This window comes from Cetorhinus maximus, chromosome 14 (genome assembly GCF_964194155.1).
Source record: "Cetorhinus maximus chromosome 14, sCetMax3.hap1.1, whole genome shotgun sequence".
NCBI lineage: Eukaryota > Metazoa > Chordata > Chondrichthyes > Lamniformes > Cetorhinidae > Cetorhinus > Cetorhinus maximus.
In genome coordinates this window covers 14,533,733-14,552,823 of record NC_135892.1, presented here as the reverse complement: position 1 = coordinate 14,552,823, position 19,091 = coordinate 14,533,733, and the positions used below count along the sequence as shown (strand labels likewise).

At 41.4% G+C, this 19,091-nt stretch overlaps 1 protein-coding gene across 1 annotated transcript in view; it reads left to right on the top strand.

Moving 5' to 3' along the window:
• ehbp1 (EH domain binding protein 1) overlaps positions 1-19,091 on the top strand; it is a 387,240-nt gene that overhangs the window by 153,415 nt on the left and 214,734 nt on the right. Inside the window, exons 10-11 of the mRNA XM_078556541.1 lie at positions 7,379-7,640; positions 12,686-12,899. Of these exons, the coding sequence (XP_078412667.1) occupies positions 7,379-7,640; positions 12,686-12,899 (476 nt within the window). The remainder of the gene's footprint in view (positions 1-7,378; positions 7,641-12,685; positions 12,900-19,091) is intronic.

Genomic DNA, 19,091 nt, shown 5'->3' with positions numbered 1-19,091 from the left:
CTTAATTGAAGTCAGAAATGACATAGTCTGATGATGACTCTGGTGCACCAGATCTGCAAATTCTCTCAACCTCTCTGTAGCCTTTGACATGGTTGACCGCACCATCTTCCTCCATCGACTCATATTTGTCCAGTTGAGGTGAGCCCTCGCATGGTTCTACTCCTCCCTATGCAGTTGAAGCTAGAGAAAGAATTTCCTGCAATAGATTATCTTCCTGTCCTTTTACTGATGTCTCTGTAGTCCCTTAGGATCTACCCATGGCCTCCCCTTTCTCATCTACATGCAAACCTTCAGCGACATAATTTGGAACATGACGCCAGGTTTGAAATATACCCTGGCAACACCAAGCTCAACATAAGCATCACTTCTCTCTACCCCTCACTGTGCTTCTGTCAATGGCATGCCGTAATCCTCTTTTCGGTGCTTCCTCACTCCGCACCCCTCTTCCCCAATGCCCCTATGATCAATCGCCACACCCCAAGTCCATTTCCCTTAAATGCCAGACTTAACACCTCCCTCCCTATGCCCATGTACCCCATCTCTCATTACTCTCGGACTCTAAATCATCCACTGCTTTCCTTTACCCAATCCCATTCCTTCAATTCCTATTGGACACTGGTATCTCGTTCCTAGTTCTCTTAAACACTACTGCAATAAAGTAGAATTTTTTTGTTCCTGGTTTCCTCTGTACAATAACTTTAGGATTACCAAACCTCCCAATTTGCAGGAAGTCTAGAATTGACTATAATCCCCTGGCACTGGTGACCTTCCTGGTAACCCATGAGGATAGTACTTTGTAACCACAGTTTATGCCCGAGTTTTCAATCCCACCCCACATCAACTTCAGTTTTGTTTTTGACTTGATTCTTTCATGGGATGTGGATGTCGCTGAACTGAGCACCTAGCTAGGTCATTTTGGAAGACAGTTAAGAGTCAACCACGTTGTTGTGGGTGTGAAGTCAAATGCAGGCCAGACCAGGTAAGATTGGCAGATTTCCTTCCCTAGAGGACACTCGTGAACCTGATGGGTTTTTACAACATAGCTGTAATGGCCACCATTACTGAGACTAGCTTTATGTTCCAGATTTATTAACTGAATGTAAATTCCACCAGGAATGTTTGTCCTCAAAGCATTAGCCTGGGCCTCTGGATTACTAGTCCAGTGACATTACCTCTATGCCACTATCACCCCTTATTTTCAGCCATTCCTTGCTGGAATATCATTCTGGTTGATCCCACCTTGCCATGCTCCTGTGTAACATTTGTATGTGTAGATAGCCTTCTATTGTATAATTAATTGCCTTGGTCTTGCAAGTTGGCTTCTAATTGATGAGGCTCTATATTGATCAGCATGAGAAACATAAGGCTGAACATTTCTGATACTCCGGCCAGTACAACGGATGCCAAGGCAAAATACAAAGTTCAAACAACATTGCATTTATCTAGGTTCTTTAATGTAGATAAAAGCATCCCAAGGCAATACGCAGAAGTGTAATCAGATAAAGCTCAACACTAAGACAAAGAAGGATGTATTAGGAGGGGACCAAAAGTACAAACTCTGCATAATTTCAAATATAACTACAACTAGTAGGGCTTAGGGTGCTACCCTCGCCTCTGAATCAGGTTATGGGTTCAAGCCCCACTCCGATCATGAGCACTTTCTCAGGTGGATGTAAACGATCCCATGACACTATTTCAAAGAAGAGCAGGGCTGTTCTGGCCAATATGTATCCCTTCGCCAGCATCACAGAAAACAGATTAGTTGGTGGTTATCACATTATTGTTTATGGGACCTTACTGTGCACACATTGGTGCTGCATTTCCCACATTACAACAGTGACTACACTTCAAAATTAATTCACCTGTTGTAAAGCATTTTGAAATCTTCAGTGGTTGTGAAAGGTGCTATATAAAGCAAGACTTCTTAACTAAGTTATCAGGAAGAATTTGCCATCTATTATTGAAAAGTCCCGATTAAAAAGTCTGTTAAGAAAGCAATTCAAAAGCACTGTGCCACTAGCTGACTACTATGATCTAGCTTTATTTACTGCTACTGTAAAACCTCTCTCCATAAAGAAACCTGTTTAGTAATTTTCTCGAGTACAAAAGTGGCGTAATTTAAGTTATGCTCTGAATTGATTTTGGATATTTGGTGGGAATCCAAAGCCAATAAATGGGTCTATTGTTCATGCAAGACATGCTACCCCAGATTACTTTGCATACTGCGTCATGCTTCGACTCAGAGGGAGTCCCATTGCTTGCTGACTTTTGTTTGGTGCACAAAAGGCATTCTGCAAGACCTTGACTCATAACTACTCAGTGTGCCCACATTCTGACCACCCTCGCCCGGCCCGGCCGCCCTCGCCCGGCCCGGCCGCCCTCGCCCGGCCTCGCTTGACCTGGCTGCCCTCGCCCGGCCCGACCTGGTCACCCTCGCCCAGTGGCCCGTGCGCCCCATAACACCTTCTTTCCCAAACAGCAGGTGCAATATTTCAGCAGTAAATATCCACAGCCCAGCTCCCCAAGGCTGCTAAATGCAGTCATTCCAGACTACTTCCTACCCACTTTGAACAGCTTTGCTGCTCGCTCTCTCTTCTATTTTTGGGCTTTAAAACCTAAAGCAGTAAATAAGCTGGATCCATACTTAAGTAAACTTTACATTAAGGCCACTGATTTACAAATTTGATGCAAATATGTGCCTGAAAATATTAACTTTTACAATACTCTTTACTAAACATCTTAATATTGCTGTAAATCAGTGGGCCTGATTGATAACCTATACCCTTCATAACATAAAATAGAATAAAAAACAGAAAAGTTTAGCATCACTGGTCCAATAGAAGTCAAACTTTATTTCTGGTCTAAAGACCTTGCTGCAGGAATGGGTTAATAGAATATCTGCTGACTGCTCATCATTAACCCTGCAATCACCTGCTAGTGTATCTGCTACAGAAAGTGCTGTATATGGCGGCACTTCTCTCCATGGTGAGCTGTTTTCCTGGGTCCCAATTTTTAAATACTTACCATGATAACTCTTAAAATGCTAGATGCCCTTGTCAATGCATGTTGTTCATGGTTGGTCACAAGAGACTTTTTTTGTGACTAACCATGGTGTGCCATCCTTCTCAACCTTTCTGCTTACAATTGACCATGAGCTGAACTTCCAACCCCAAACGTGTGTAACATTACCCGCCTCAGCTCATCTGCTGCTGAAACCCTCACTTATGCCTTTGTTGACTTGACTATTCCAATACTCTCCCGACCAGCCTCCCAACTACCACCCTCCATATATTTGAGCTAATCTCAAAGTTTTGCTGCCCATATTCTAATTTGCACCAGGACCTAGTTACCCATCATCCCTGTGTTGGCTGATCTATTCTGTTCTGCACCTCGAATTTATAGCTCTCACCCTTATGCTTAAATCTCCCCATGGCCTCGTTCCACCCGTCACTAAGTGTCTGCAACCCGACAAGTCTCCTGTGTCCTCAAACTCTGGCTTCAGGCTTTCTCCCCTCCCTTGGCACCTCTTGATTGGCAGCCGTGCCTTCACCTGTCTGGTCCCTAAGCTCTGGAATCCCATCCTCGAACCTCCCTCTCTCTCTAAGGCCCGCCTTAAGCCCCCCCTTTTTTTTGACCCACCTTTTCTTCACTGCCCTAATATATTATACTTTGGCTTGGTGCCGATTTTTATTTGATTTTCTCTCCTGTGAAGCATCATGAACTGTTTTCTTACACCATAGATGCTATGTTAATGCAAATATTTGTATGGTGCCACTTCAGGCATCTTGCCACCAGGTGGCGCTCTGGTAAGCACTTCCTCATTCCATCTATGATTCTGAAACAAAAACCGAAAATACTGGAAACACTGACTAGGTCGCTGGTCGGGAGGAAGTAGAGTTAGCATTTTGGGAGTGGGTAGTTCTTGTTTTTATCCATCTGTTTTTTTTTAAACAATTTTCTTTAAACCTATTTTTGGGGAAGCCAGGTACTACCGGTGGCTGATGTCCAATCCCATACTCTAGTCACAGCTTACCTACATTCACCTGCCCTGCTTCTCTTTCAGTTTATCAATGGGCTACCGTTGAACCTAGCGCTTGGTCTCATCTGCCCAACTGCATGAATAATTGTCATTTCATGCCCCTCTCTTTTCTCACCCTCCAGCGTTCATGTCCTCATTAGTTGTGGGTGGATTTTGGGAACCACAGCCTTGCCTCTGGTCAGTGACCCAGCCAGCCGCCTCCTCCCCCCACCCCCTCATCCAACATCCTGATCGTTTTCCCAAAACAAACTACAACCCCATACAGGCTTCAACTCTGTTCTGAATATCCTCTCTTAACGCTGGATACTCATTACTGAACTTAGAATCATAAAATAGTTACAGCAGAAGGAGGCCATTCAGCCTGTCTTGTCTATGCTGGTCCTCTGAAGGAGCAATTCCCTGAGTGCCACTCCCCTGTCTTTTCCCCATAGCCCTGCAATTTTTTCTTTTTCAGATAATGATCCAATTCCCTTTTGAAGGCCTCAATTGACCCTGCCTCCACACACCCTCAAGCAGTACGTTACAAATCCTAACCACTCGCTTCATGAAAAAGTTTTCCTCATGTCACCATTGCTTCTTTCGCCAATTACTTTAACCTGTGTCCTTTGGTTCTTGATCCTTCTACACATTGCAACAGTTTCTCCCTATCTGCTCTGTTGAGACCCCTCATGATTTTGAATATCTTTATCAAATCTCCTCTCAATATTCTTTTCTCCATCTTTTTTGCACCCTCTCTAATGCCTTTTTGTCCTTCCTGAGTGTGGTGCCCAGAACTACACACATTACTCCAGTTGAGGCTGAACCAGTGTTTTAACTTCCAAACCCGTGATCTTTACCACCTAGAAGGACAAGAGCAGCAGGTGCATGGGAACACCACCACCTGCAAGTTCCCCTCCAAGCCACCCACCATCCTGACTTGGAAATATATCACCATTCCTTCACTGTTGCTGGAACTCTGGAACTCCCTTCCTAACAGCACCGTCGTTGTACCTACACCACATGGACTGCAGCGGTTCAAGGAGGCAGTTCACCACCGCCTTTTCAAGTGCAAATAGGGATGGGCAGTGAATGCTGGCCTAGCCAGCGACACCCACATCCCATGAACGAATATATAAAAACTTGAATCCTTTACAAGCACTTGAAGTAATTAGAGTATACAAAAATTAGAATACACAAGTATGTGGTTCTAATTCTAAAGTTCTTTAACAAACTCAAAGAACTTTGGTTTTATCTCAATAATCATAAACAGGCATTTAGTTTTCTTTATTTACATTACCATGAGAAGTAAAATCTGAAACCAGTCAGCTGCAGTTGGATCATTTACCCTGTCTTGTAGATGATAAGATAACACCGTTGACTCTGTGGAAGCTACACCATGGCAGATCTGTTATAAGTATACTGGAAATCTTATGTATAGCATGTGCGCCCTACAAGTGCCATTATTACTTCCAGTAACATTTTCCAATCATACCTTATGGATTTTACCTTCATTGTTATATAAATGTATATATACTGCCTCACCATGAATAAAGCTTAACCTTCGAGATAAACATGACAGGAAAATTAATGTAACTGACACTGTACAAGATACGTTGGTTCATTCAGCTACAGCATGTTACACACAGATTTTTTCATTTATGTAACTGTGGTATGTGAATAAAACATTTAATAAACATAAGAAATTGGAGCAGGAGAGCAGGAGGAGACCATTTGCTGCACCCGCCACCCCCCCCCACCCCCCCACCCCAGCCTGCTCTGCCATTCAACATGATCATAACTGATCTTCTACCTCAATTCCAGTTTCCTGCTCAATCCCCAAATCCCTTGATTCCCTGAGAGATCAAAAATCTGTCTGTCAACCTTAAATGCATTCAACGATGGAACATCCACAACCTTCAAGGGTAGAGAATTGCAAAGATTCACAACCTGCTGAGTGAAGAAATTTCCCTGCTTGTGAATCCTAAATGATCTGCCCCTTATCCTGAGTCTGTGCCCTGTATTCTGGATTCCATGACTGGGGGAATTATTTTCCTGCTGTGTGTTAAGAAAACACTGCCTGTTTTATTCTTCATGTTAAAAATATATATTTTTGTTTGCAAGCAATGCTTTGAGAGATTCACTTCTACCTAAAGTGTTTGTTACTTATGAAGTGTCTGTCATATAGAAATTCCCAACTGGGTCCTGGAAAAATTGAGCTAATTGAAAAATGAGTTGCTGATGTATTGCCTATGAGGATTTTGCTCTCAGATTTTTAATTGAGCATATGCATTTCTCTCTCAACCCACCTCAGACTCTCTCTCCTCTTGGAACCAATGTAGCCTCCAACTCAATGAGCAATACCACAGGTGTTCCCCAAAGTGCAATCATTTTAAGAGTAATATCATAGATTGGTTACAGCACACAAGGTCATTTGGCCCTCGTGTCTTTGTGCTCTTTTTTTATATTCATTAACGGGATGTGGGCTTCGCTGGCCAGGCCAGCATTTATTGCCCATCCCTAGTTGCCCTTGAGAAGGTGGTGGTGAGCTGCCTTCTAGAATTGCTGCAGCCCCTGTGGTGTAGGTACACCCACAGTGGTGTCAGAAAGTGAGTTCTGGGAGTTTGACCCAGCGACAGTGAAGGAACGGCAATATATTTCCAAGTCAGGGTGGTGAGTGACTTGGAGGGGAACTTGCAGGTGGTGGTGTTCCCATCTATCTGCTGCCTTTGTCCTTCTAGATGGTAGTGGTCGTAGGTTTGGAAGGTTCTGTCTGAGGAGCCTTGGTGAATTCCTGCAGTGCATCTTGTAGATGGTACACACTGCTGCTACTGTGCGTCGGTGTTGGAGGAAGTGAATGTTTGTGGATGTGGTGTCAATCAAGCGGACTGCTTTGTCCTGGACAGTGTCCAGCTTCTTCAGTGTTGCAGGAGCTGCACTCATCCAGACAAATGGGGAGTATTCCATCACATTCCTGACTTGTGCCTTGTAGATGGTGGACAGGCTTTGGGGAATTATGCTATTATGCAAGAGCATCTCAGCTAGTCCCACTACCCCATCTTTACCCCATAGCACTGCAAATTTTTCTCTTTGGATAATGATCCAATTCCCTTTTGAAAGCCACGATTGAATCTGCCTTCACTACACCCTCAAGCAGTGCATTCCAGGTCCTAACCACCTGCTGTGTAAAAAAAGATTTTTCCTCATGTCACCTTTGATTTCTTTTTAGATTGTTTGGAAGTAAGGCTCGCATTTTGTTTAAATTGTGAAATCATTTCATACATTGCAGGAATTTGTTGTGCTATCATGTTTTTCACTAACTGTTTTGCTTCAAATTTAAATATCCCGTAACTTCATTTGCAGACAGAAACATTGGAACAACATCAGCCACAAGACCAGAAGAGTCCTTCTATGATAATGACCCTAACAATCCTTTTAATGAACCGTATGAGAATTCTCTCAATCCATTTGATATAAGTGATCCTCAAGCTGACAAGATTCCTGAAAATAGAACAGAAGAGATTGAACCACCAAAACCAACAAAGCGACAGAATGTCAAACCTGTGGACATGAGCAAGTACCTCTACGCTGAAACAACCAAAACAGAGGAGGAGGAATTAGATGAGTATGTTATTAAAATACTCCAGCATTAGATTTGAATCTATTTTGTATACCTAATAGCACACAGGATCACATCCTAAAAACTTATGGGTGACATCCTATGGATACACTTAAACATTCAATGATGCCGAAAGAGATCATTACCTGTTTGTTCGCCTATGTAAGCTGAGTTTAATAGGTATTAAAAATCATATAGTCAGAGCATCCAATTTCATGCACCTTAGTTTAGTCAATTAAGTTTCCAGTACGTTTCTTCTATAAAATGCATCAAAGGAGACGGTTGCATGAATAAATACTGCAGTTTAGACCATAAAAGATATCCATTTATTTATTTACATTTCACCCCATGTTTGGACTCTTCACAGTTTTCTTCAGCTTAAGTGGGAATAGGCAAGCTGCAGATTTCACTAACCTCGGTGCTAATTTGGCTCAGTCTTTGGAAACATTTTCTCCAAATGATATTTCCATATTGTGAGGCATTGCAGTTGGTATGTCAACAGATAATTAATTAAACTCTTCAGGATTGTTAAGCAGCTTTCTGAAAAAGGAATTGGGAATGAAGGATTTTAAAAAAAAAAATTCATGTATGGAATTTGAGCATGGCTGTCTAGGTCAGCATTTATTACCCATCTCTAATTGCCCTTGAGAAGGTGGCGGTGAGCTGCCTTCTTGAACCGCTGCAGTCCATGTGGTGTAGGTATACCTGCAGTGCTGTTAGAGAGGGAGTTCCAGGATTTTGACTCAGTGACAGTGAAGAAACGGCGATATATTTCCAAGTCAGGATGGCGAGTTGGAGGGGAACTTCCTGGTGGTGGTGTTCCCATGTGCCTGCTGCCCTTGTCCTTCTAGATGGTAGCAGTCGTGGGTTTGGAAGGTGCTGCCTAAGGAGCCTTGGTGAGTTTCTGCAGTCCATCCTTGTAGAAGGCACACACCTGCTGCTACTGTCTGTCGGTGGTGGAGGGTGTGAATGTTTGTGGAAGGGGTGCCAATCAAGTGGGCTTCTTTGACCTGGATAGCGTCAAGTTTCTTGAGTGTTGTTGGAGCTGCACTCATCTAGGCAAGCGGAGAATATGAGTTAGTCAATACAGGATGTTGATAGCAATGGTTAAATTCTCTCTTGTTGGAGATGGCATTTGTGTGGCACGAATTTTAATTGCCACTTGTCAGCCCAAGCCTAGATTGCCTTTGGACATGGACTGCTTCAGTATCTGAGGAGTTGTGAATGGTGCTGAACATTGTGCAATCATCAGCGAACATCCCCACTTCTGACCTTATGATGGAAGGAAGGTCATTGAGGCAGCTGAAGATGGTTGGGCCCCACTACCCTGAGGAACTCCTGCACTGATGTCCTGGAACCACAACCATCTTCCTTTGTGCTAGGCATGACATTAATGAATTACGACAATCAACAATGGTTTAATTACTTTCAATTCCAGGTTTTTATTGATTCAAATTCTACCATCTGCCGTGGTGAGATTCGAACCTTGGTCCCCAGCATTACCCTGAGTCCCTGGATTACCAGTCAGTGACAATATCACTATGCCCCCACCGCCTCCCCCATGTTAGGCTTGCAACCATTGTGTGTCTAATTTAGATATCAGCCTTAATGGTCTTTAAAAATTACCCATTCTTCTTGAGCACAGTTGTTTCAGTTTTTGGACAGGTTTGGGACTTCAGTTGAATGCTGAAACTTGAGATGAAGTGAATAGTCCTACCCCATAGAACTCCATCTCCTGGTGTCTTCGTGGTAGAAGGCAGCTCCTCTAACCGTCCCCCACAGTCAAGACAGCAGCCAGTGAAAGTCATCTTAAAGTGAAACGGGAGTGGATCAGGTTTGTAAGGAGGAAGGCGTGAAGGATTATTTGAGCATTAATGACACTGTTTGGCTTTCCTCACTTTCCACATTATCATTGATTATTTGTTTTTACAAAATTATAATGGGCTTATTTTTCTATTTTCACTGTCTATTTTTCACTTGGAAATCTAGGTGTGGGACCTTTGCTTATAGTTTAAGATATCACCAGTATTGAAAATGTTAGGAGTAAAGAAACAGAAATTCAGAGGCTATGATTAGATCAAACCTGTAGATTGTAGGAGGAAGATAAGGATTTGGACAGTTTTTAGGTCCTTTGGAAGACTGAGGCCTGAATTTTTGTGCAGATAGAGAGGTGCTCTGTGCGAAAGCACTGGCAGAGGCCCAAATCCGGAAGTTCCACCCCCCGAACCTAGCCTCCACCATTTTCAGAGGGTGAATAAAAATCATACATCCATGGTTCCCAGAGGCAGCTGCCCCCACTTGTATGATTTTTGTGAGGTAGGTGTCTGAAACCCAAAGTGTTCAGGTTACACCTAGTAGGAACAGGCCTGTGCCTTGTGGATTTTTTTTGGATAGCTAGGGTACCCTTTTCAGAGAGATAAGGTACACCTTTGGATATGGTCCCAGGACACCTTTGGGAGAGGTAGGGAGCCTGAGGCAAGGCGCCCCTTTGGGTGAGGCAAGGCGCCCCTTTGGGTGAGGCAAGGCGCCCCTTTGGGTGAGGCAAGGCGCCCCTTTGGGTGAGGCAAGGCGCCCCTTTGGGTGAGGCTAGGCGCCCCTTTGGGTGAGGCTAGGCGCCCCTTTGGGTGAGGCTAGGCGCCCCTTTGGGTGAGGCTAGGCGCCCCTTTGGGTGAGGCTAGGCGCCCCTTTGGGTGAGGCTAGGCGCCCCTTTGGGTGAGGCTAGGCGCCCCTTTAGGATAGTTAAAAGCAGACACGATGTAAGAAGTACATAAACCCATTGGAACTGTCAAGTTGCCAAAGACCTGTCAAAGCTCATTGGAACTGTCAAAGCTGTCAAGGGATTTGACTCTGCTGGGCTTTAAATTTTAAAAATAGGTGTGGCTTAAAAAAAAGTAGTGCCTGTTATTTCACTCTGTCTATTAACATAAGCCTGAGGGTTGTTATTTTAGGATTTGTGCTGCATGACTGATTTTACAACCTAATATTATCACAGTTGGGTGCCTGTTAAATGAGCAGTTTGTCTGAAGGCTCCAAATGGTTATAAAATAGAAATGTTTGTTTTCATAATAGATTAGTTGAAAGAATTTCAATGTATTGAATTCTTTTTTAAGTAGTGACTTCATCAGTGGACACAAATTTATTTTATGTTGACATGGCTCTTGAGGTTTGACCATGGTGGGTACTTGGTAAGTTGGCATGGAGGCAGTAAGGGCAATGGGTGGTGGATGGGCCAAGGGTTGGCATAGGGGGTATGACGAGCCATGGGGGTGGATGTGGGGGCATGAGGTGGCATAGGTTGGCATGGATACGGCATGGGGAGTGCGAGCAGGGTGACTGTTGGAAGGCTGTTTTTTGTTTAATTTTTTTTTAATAACTTCAGCACAATGCCGGAGAGCAGAGGCAGGCCTTCCGCCCAGCCCGCCCTGCACCTGGCAGCCTTTGCACTTGTTCCTGGGGCAGTGGCCCGACTTCTAATCTAGCCCTTCCACCGCCCCACCCCCACCTAGTATGAAAGTCTGCATTCTGGGCCTCTTTTTTTTCTCCCTGGTTAGGTTGGTGGAGCCAGGAAATGTCCCCTCTCTGCACTCCTGACCTGCAAGTGAAAATCCGGGCCTGAGTTAGATTCTCTCCAAACCCCCTTGCACTGATAACCTTTTTAAATTGTTTATTGGAGTCTGTGGAATGTGGCCTAAAAATAGTGCCAAGTGCAGTTGATTTTTTCCAAAACTCCACAATCTATCTACATTCTGCAGTAACTCTGCCTGGTACATGGAAAATTACTTGCATGATTTGTTCCTTACGGCATTTCTTTTTATGCTTTATCATTCTGGCTGTTCATTTTACTATTTTAAATTTGGTGTTAATCAGTGAAATTATTGTGAAACAAAATAGTCAAATATTGCAGTGCTAAATTGAATATCAAATTCTGTGTTTGCAAGGAGCAGTGGTTTTGGACCAGTTTTACTTTTATTTCTAAAGGGTGAAGGTATTAAAAGTTTAAACTGGCAATGAATGGAATATTCCTCAGAGACTCTTTCTGTCAGCAGGTTAAATTTGGTCCTGTCATCCTCATCTTTCATTCAGGTATCTTGGTCTTATTGGAAGTTCATGAATGACAGATACATCTGGAAGGCAAGCTTCAAGACTGACATGTGATGCGTACTGAAAGTGCCCTAGTTGTTTGTTTCCTTGTCAAGTGCTTTACCACAACCAAATAGAGGTCGATCAAGTATAAGACATAAGAGCAGGCTAATTGCCCAATTGTGTATTTTATATCTAGAGGATCATCTTGCTTTCCTACTGATAGTAGATAGAAAGTTTCCCTTTTTTTGCCCCCCAAGTCCACTCCATGGTGAATTTTCATGAAGAGCTTTTTGTCAGTCTGAGTAGCTTAATGTTAGGTTGAACTTGTCATTGGTTTTATACCTGTCTGATGACAAAACTATGAACTGATAATGATTTTTATTAGCTTCAACTTTTTCTCACGATCTACTTTTGTAAAGGTGCAGCAAAATAGATCAACAAATAAGCGTATTTTGAATATTTTTGAACAAATATCTTTTTCTGAATTAAGATAAAACTGTGTCTGGTTTCAAAACTATGCAAGCGACTGCATTAAAACTAATAGCATAAACTTTCACTTTTCCTGTTGTGATTAGAAATGTTACTTTAATTTAATGTTGAAGTAGATTTTATATTTTTCAACTGAAACGGCCTATGTAAATGGCATATATTCTCAAGAGTGACTGCAAGCCACTTAATATCGGAATGTGGACCTTAAGATAAGAGTTTAACATTCATTTAAATGTTTAGTAAGAAGTAACGAACAGGATTATCTTTTAACCTTGAAAAGCTTGTCACAGCAGATGTGCCATGAAATTCTTGTTTATTCAGCAGGTAAAAGGTTGTAAGATGCAATAAAAATACTGTACGTTATATCTGGAATATTTTCAAAATGTGCTTGTTGTGTATTTAAGTACACAGAAGAAAATATATTTTAAGGAAGGAAGTTGTCAAATGTATTTAAGAAAAATAAATTTTGTCTTCATTAGATCTAATCCATTCTACGAGCCGAAGGCTGTACATTCTACAAGGTATCCAACCACATTAGCGACAGCTTCAGTACAACAGTCTGAGACAGAAAAAAAGACAAAGAGGAAGGCTCCATCACCTCCTGAACCTGACAATACGTACACACCAAAGACAGAGACTGTAAAGGTGTACATCAAACCAGCTGTTGTGGCGGATCTATCTTCATCACCAAAGGTTTGGTTTAGCAGTAAATTTATTATAATTGTCAGTTTACTTTTGTCCTCAATTATTATACTTTGAGCTGTTTATCATTTTTAACAAGTATTCAGATGATGATTGACAATTCATTCAAGACTTTTGAAGTTTAGAATCTTTTAATGAGAAATTGTTTAAGAGTGACACAGTCCAGTGTGATCTGTGGAATTGAAAACCTGGCAAACTATTGGTCTGTAAGAGCAGTGCACTATTTGGCTTTAAATGTTTTACAAATGTGATTATTTGTACAAATGTTATAATGGGTATAAAAAATCAGCTTATCTGCAAGAATCTCAAAAGTGATTTTTGGTTTATTTTTATCTTTTAAAGTGATTAATTGTAATATTGGAAGTTTGAAACTCAGTTCTGAGCTGGATGAGTTGTCCATATGTTTCTTCATAAAAATATCCATTATGGTTGATGCTTATATTTTCTATTGGAGCAATTGTATTAAAGATTATATTTTATTGGTAGCTCATTACAAGTTGACAAAATTATAAGTTTCTATTAATGCTGCACAATAATCTCCAGGTGAGAATCGTATTGAAAGTTGTAGAACTGTTCAGCTTAATCCATTTGCCCATCTCTAGGGAGCTAGTCACAAAGACGTCTGAGTAGCAAATTTGCATTGACTCCTTTTATTTTCTGAAATTTACATAAGAGGACCCTGAAGAGTAGAAGATCTGAAAACCATCCTTCTACAAGCTTAGTAGTGGACGCATTTTGAATTATACTAAATTTTGATACACCAAATTTCAATGCAGAAATGTTTTTTATTTATTCTTTCCCAGGATGTGGACATCGCTGGCTAGGCCAGCATTTATTGCCCATCCCTAATTACCCTTGAGAAGGTGGTGGTGAGCTGCCTTCGTGAACCGCTGCAGTCCATGTGATGTAGGTACACCCACAGTGCTGTTAGGGAGGGAGTTCCAGGATTTTGACCCAGCAACAGTGAAGGAATGGCGATGTGGTTCCAAGTCAGGATGGTGTGTGGCTTGGAGGGGAACTTGCAGGTGGTGATGCTCCAACTGCTGCCTTTGGCCTTTTAGGTGGTAGAGGCCACAGGTTTGGAAGGTGCTATTGAAGGAACCTTGGTGAGTTGCTGCAGTGCATCTTGTAGATGGTACACATTGCTGCCACTGTGCATCTGTGATTGGGTGAGTGAATGTTTAAGGTGGTGGGTGGGGTGCCAGTCAAGTGGGTTGCTTTGTCCTGGATCGTGTCGAGCTTCTTGTTATTTGAGCTGCACTCATCCAGGCAAGTGTAGAGCATTCCATCACACTCCTGATACAACTGAGTGGCTTGCTAAGACATTGTGGAGGGCATTTAAGAGTGAGCCACATTGCTGAGAGTCTGGAGTCACATGTAGGCCAGACCAGGTAAGGATTTCCTTCCCTAAAGGACATTAGTGTACCAGATGAATCATTATCTAACTTTTCATTTCAGATTTAATAATTGAATTCAAATTCCACTGACTGCCATGGTGAGATTTGAACCTGTGTCTCCAGAGCATTAGCCTTGGACTCTGGATTTCTAGTGTCATGAAGCTATTAATGTATATAATATTATTGGAAAATATTTTTCTTTTAAAATAGAGGTTTAGTCTGTGGGTGTGTCTTAATTGGATTAAAGCCAGCTAGTCTGGATGCTTTGATGTGTACTAGTTTTGAGATGTAAGAGAGGTAGAGTACATTTGCATTTTTTTCAATAGAGCATTCAAGAAGTGGGGTGAAACCTGGCACCTAACTAGCAGAGACCAAGCAATATGTTTATATTACTAATAAAATTGGTACTATGAAAGGGATTTTATTGTTAGAAGAGGTGGAGCTCAAAGAGGCTGGTGATACAATGAGAATTTACAATCAATGAGTTGTGCTGGATATAACCGATAGCAGTTTTGTGTGTGCAGGGTAGAGGCAACGTAAGATCAAAGCAGCTGTAAGCCTCCAACTATCTCCACAGGAACCAAAGTGAGAGGAACCTCATTTTGAATTTGTAAAGTGAAAATGCTTTGCTTGGTGTCTGTTGAAAGTCTACGGGTTGCTGTTGCCTTAATGGAGATTAGTTTGGGAATTTGTTAAAAGTTATAATAATAGTAATTTGTAGCCATATGTATATATTTAACTTGTGTAAATTAATAAAATGTTTCATTTAGTTTAATATAAAACCTCTTGAGAATTGGTGGTCTGATTCCTTAATTTAGAGTTGCATCTCAAACATGCCACTTAAGAATACAGGTTATGGCAGTTGTCTAAAGTTTCCCTCTGGGATTTTTAAATAACTCAGCTTTACTGAAAGGCTGTATCATATCACTAGTCCAGTGACATTACCCCCTCCAACTAGAGAATGGTAGAAGAAGTGTAGTTCTAATTTCAATTGCTGCAGACAGCAGAACTTGAGGGAGAGAGGAGTGGATCTAAGACTGGTGTTTCAAACTTAAATAAGGGCATGATGACAGAGCTGGCTGAAGTGAACTGGAAAATTAGGTTAAGGGAGAGGTAAGTAGAGATGTAATAGCAGACATTTAAGGAGATATTTCAGAATATTCAGGAAAGATACATTCCAGTGAGAGAGAAAAACTCCAGGAGAAAGACACACCATCCGTGGCTAACTAAGGAAGTTAAAGATTAGTATCAAATTGAAAGAAAAAGTGTATAATTCAGCAAAGATGAGCGGAAGGTCAGAAGATTGGACAGAATACAAAGAACAGCAAATAATGACTAAAAGATAAATAAGGAGGGAGAAATTAAAGTACAAGAGAAAGCTAGCTAGAAATATAAAAACAGTAAGTTTCTACAAGTATTTAAAAAGGAAAAGAGTAAGTTAAGTGAGCGTTGGTCCTCTAGAGAATGAGAATGTGGAATTAATAATGGAAAATAAGAAATTGGTGGATGATTGAACAAATATTTTGCATCTGTCTTTACTGTAGAGGTTACAAATAACATCCCAGAAATAATGATAAATCAGGAGGTGAAAAGGACGGAGGAACTTAAAAAAATTACCAGGGAAATGGTGCTGCAAAAAATATAAGAACTAAAACCTGACAAGCCCCAGGTCCTGATGGACTTCATCCTAGAGTCTTAAAAGAAGTGGCTGCTGAGATAGTAGATGCGTTGGTTTCGATTTTCCAAAATTCCCTAGATTCTAGAAAGGTTCTATCGGATTGGAAAATAGTGAATGTGACTCCTCTAATCAGGAAAGGAGGGAGACAGAAAGTGGGAAGCTACAGGCCTGTTAGCTTAATATCTGTCATAGGGAAATTGCTGGAATCTATTCTTAGGGAGGTTATGGTGAAGCTTGTAGTTGTGGTGTACTTGGATTTCCAAGAGGCTTTTGACAAAGTGCCACATCAAAGGTTACTATGCAAAATAAGAGCGTATGTTCTAGGGAGTAACATGTTAGCATGGACAAAGGGTTGGTTAGCTAACGGGAAACAGAGAATAGGGATAAATGGTTCATTTTCAGGTTGGCAAGATATAACGAATGGAGTGCCAGAGGGATTAGTGCTGGAGCCTCAACTGTTTACAATTTATATCAATGACTCAGACGAAGGGAGTGGATATATAGTTGCAACATTTACTGATGACACAAAGATAAGTAGGAAAGTGAGTTGTGAAGAGGACACAAGAATTCTGCACACTGGACATAGGTTAAGTGACTGGACAAAAATTTGGAAGATGGAGTATAATATAGGAAAAAGTGAACTCTTCCATTTTGGCAGGAAGAATGGAAAAGCAGCGTATTATTTAAATGGAGAGAGATTGCAGAACTCTGAGATACAGAGGGATCTGGGTGTCCTGGTACATGAATCGCAAAATGTTAGTATGCAGGTGCAGCAAGTGATTAAGAAGGCAAATGGAATGTTGGTGTTTATTGTAACGGGAATCAACTATAAAATTATGGATGTTTTGCTACAGATGTACAGGGTGTTGGTGAGACCACACCTGGAGTACTGTGTATAGTTTTGGTCTCCTTGTTTCAGAAAGGATATAATTGCGTTAGATTAATTCAGAGAAGGATCACTTGACTGATTCCTGGGATGGGGGGGGGAAGATTGGACAGGGTGAGTCCATTGGAGTTTAGAAGAATGAGAAGTGATCTTATTGAAACACATAAGATCCTGAGGGGACTTGACAGGGTGGATGCTGAGAGGATGTTTCCCCTTGTGGGAGAGACTAGAACGAGGGGACACAGTTTAAAAATAAGGGGTCCCCAATTAAAGAGGGTGATGAGGAGAAATTTTCTTCTCTATGTATCGTGAATCTTTGAAACACTCTTCCCAGAGAGTGGTGGAGGAAGAGTCAGTGAATATTTTTAAGGCAGATGTAGATAGATTGTTGAGTATTCTTGAGTCAAAGGTTATCCGAGGGTAGACAGAATGTGGAGATGAGGCCACAATCAGATCAGCTATGATCTTCTTGAATGGTGGAGCAGGCTTGAGGGGCCAAATGGCCTATTCCTAATTCATGTGTTCATATCTAACTTTCCATCTCTGGTTATGGTAATTGTTTTGTGTGCTATCAATTAGCATTGCGGCACTTCACAATTTCTAAAGGTGAGGTGATTGGGATTTTATTTTCAAATAGACATTTTAGGGTAAAAATATTTTTAAATAAATATAATGGTTTGCTTAATGTTATGCAAATGGAAAATTTCAGTTTCAGGTAGTCTTAAGCAACTGATTTTGCCCACGTTGATATCTAAAGAGCAGTGCAGCAACTTTTTAAAATGTTTTAAATTAAAGTAAAATTTACCCTCATCCATACATGGCATATAGCCCTAAACAAAATAACAAACCCAGCAAATTAGTAAAACCACATTTTCCTATGCTGATGAGCATGTATCATGATGATATGAAGTTTTAATATGAAACAAATCATGCCAAAAAAGTAGGCTGATGCTTATGCGTGAGATCGTTGTGACCTTTGGATCTCCTGGAATTTTTAAGCAGTGATATTGTTAGGATTGTTCTTACGGTTTCTTCAGGCTAACCTGGAGCCCCCTTATTACCTTTTCCCAACTCATCTGAAATTATTAAATCAGGATCACTGTCCAGGTGACAAAAAACTAACTGGTGCAGTTTACTTGTCTCACTCATGCTTTTAAAGAGAAAAAGTTATGAGTTTCAGGAGGTAAACAACCCAAATCAAAGTGCCATTTTTGCTCAGATGAGCCACATAGTAGCAATGCAGTGATGTTTCTGGCATTTATTATCAGAGTTTTCCCCAATTTTTTGCAAACAGTGTCCTTGAAACTTTCACAACTTCCAGGCTAGCAATGCTCCTTTATTGCTGGAAGAATCATGGAAGCACTGCTCTAATTGAAGTTTTGTTTGAATGGTTTTGCAGTTATATAGGGGAGAGTGAAAATTCGGGAGTGATTAAAAGGCACCACTTTAATTGCAGATTTCAGATAATGACCTGAATTACAATAGTGAAGTTTATGTGGCTCACAGATTATTTGGCAAAGTGGTGATGGTCCTTGAATATCTTGCTCAAGTGGCCAATCTTAATTTGAGAATCTGGGGAATGAGTGATGATCTGTTGTTCAAGCATGAGTCTGTAGTGTGCCTAGAGTTATTGGGGTTACTAGAGGACAGTCAGTTCAGGAACACAAGCATAGTGGGTATGTTATTCGATTAATAATCCAGAGACCTGGACTAATTATGTGGAAACGCAAGTTCAAATCCCACCACAGTGGCTGGGGAATTTAAAATCAATTAAGGTCATTTAATTAAATGAAAAATTCTGAATAAGATGCACCTATCAATAATGGTGACCGTGTAACTGAGGGATTGAGGTTCTCTAATGCCCTTTAGGGGAGGAAATCTGTCGTCCTTACCGAGTCTGGTCTGCATCTGATTCCAGACCCTCAGCAATGTGGCTGACTCTTAACTGCCCTCTGAAATGGCTAGACAAACCACTCAGTTGTCAAGAAGGCAGCTCACCATCACCTTCTTGAGGGAATTAAGGGTGGGCAATAAATTCTGGCCTTGCCGGTGATGTCTACATTCTATGAATGTATATTCTCTAGCCTCTACTCTCTCTTCTCCCCTCCCCTGAGAGCACTAAAATCAGTTCTGATTCCGATCCACTGGATATGTTGCATTATCAACAGAGTTGATTGAAGGCAAAAACATACAACTCAGTCAAACCACAAAGGCTACTTTTA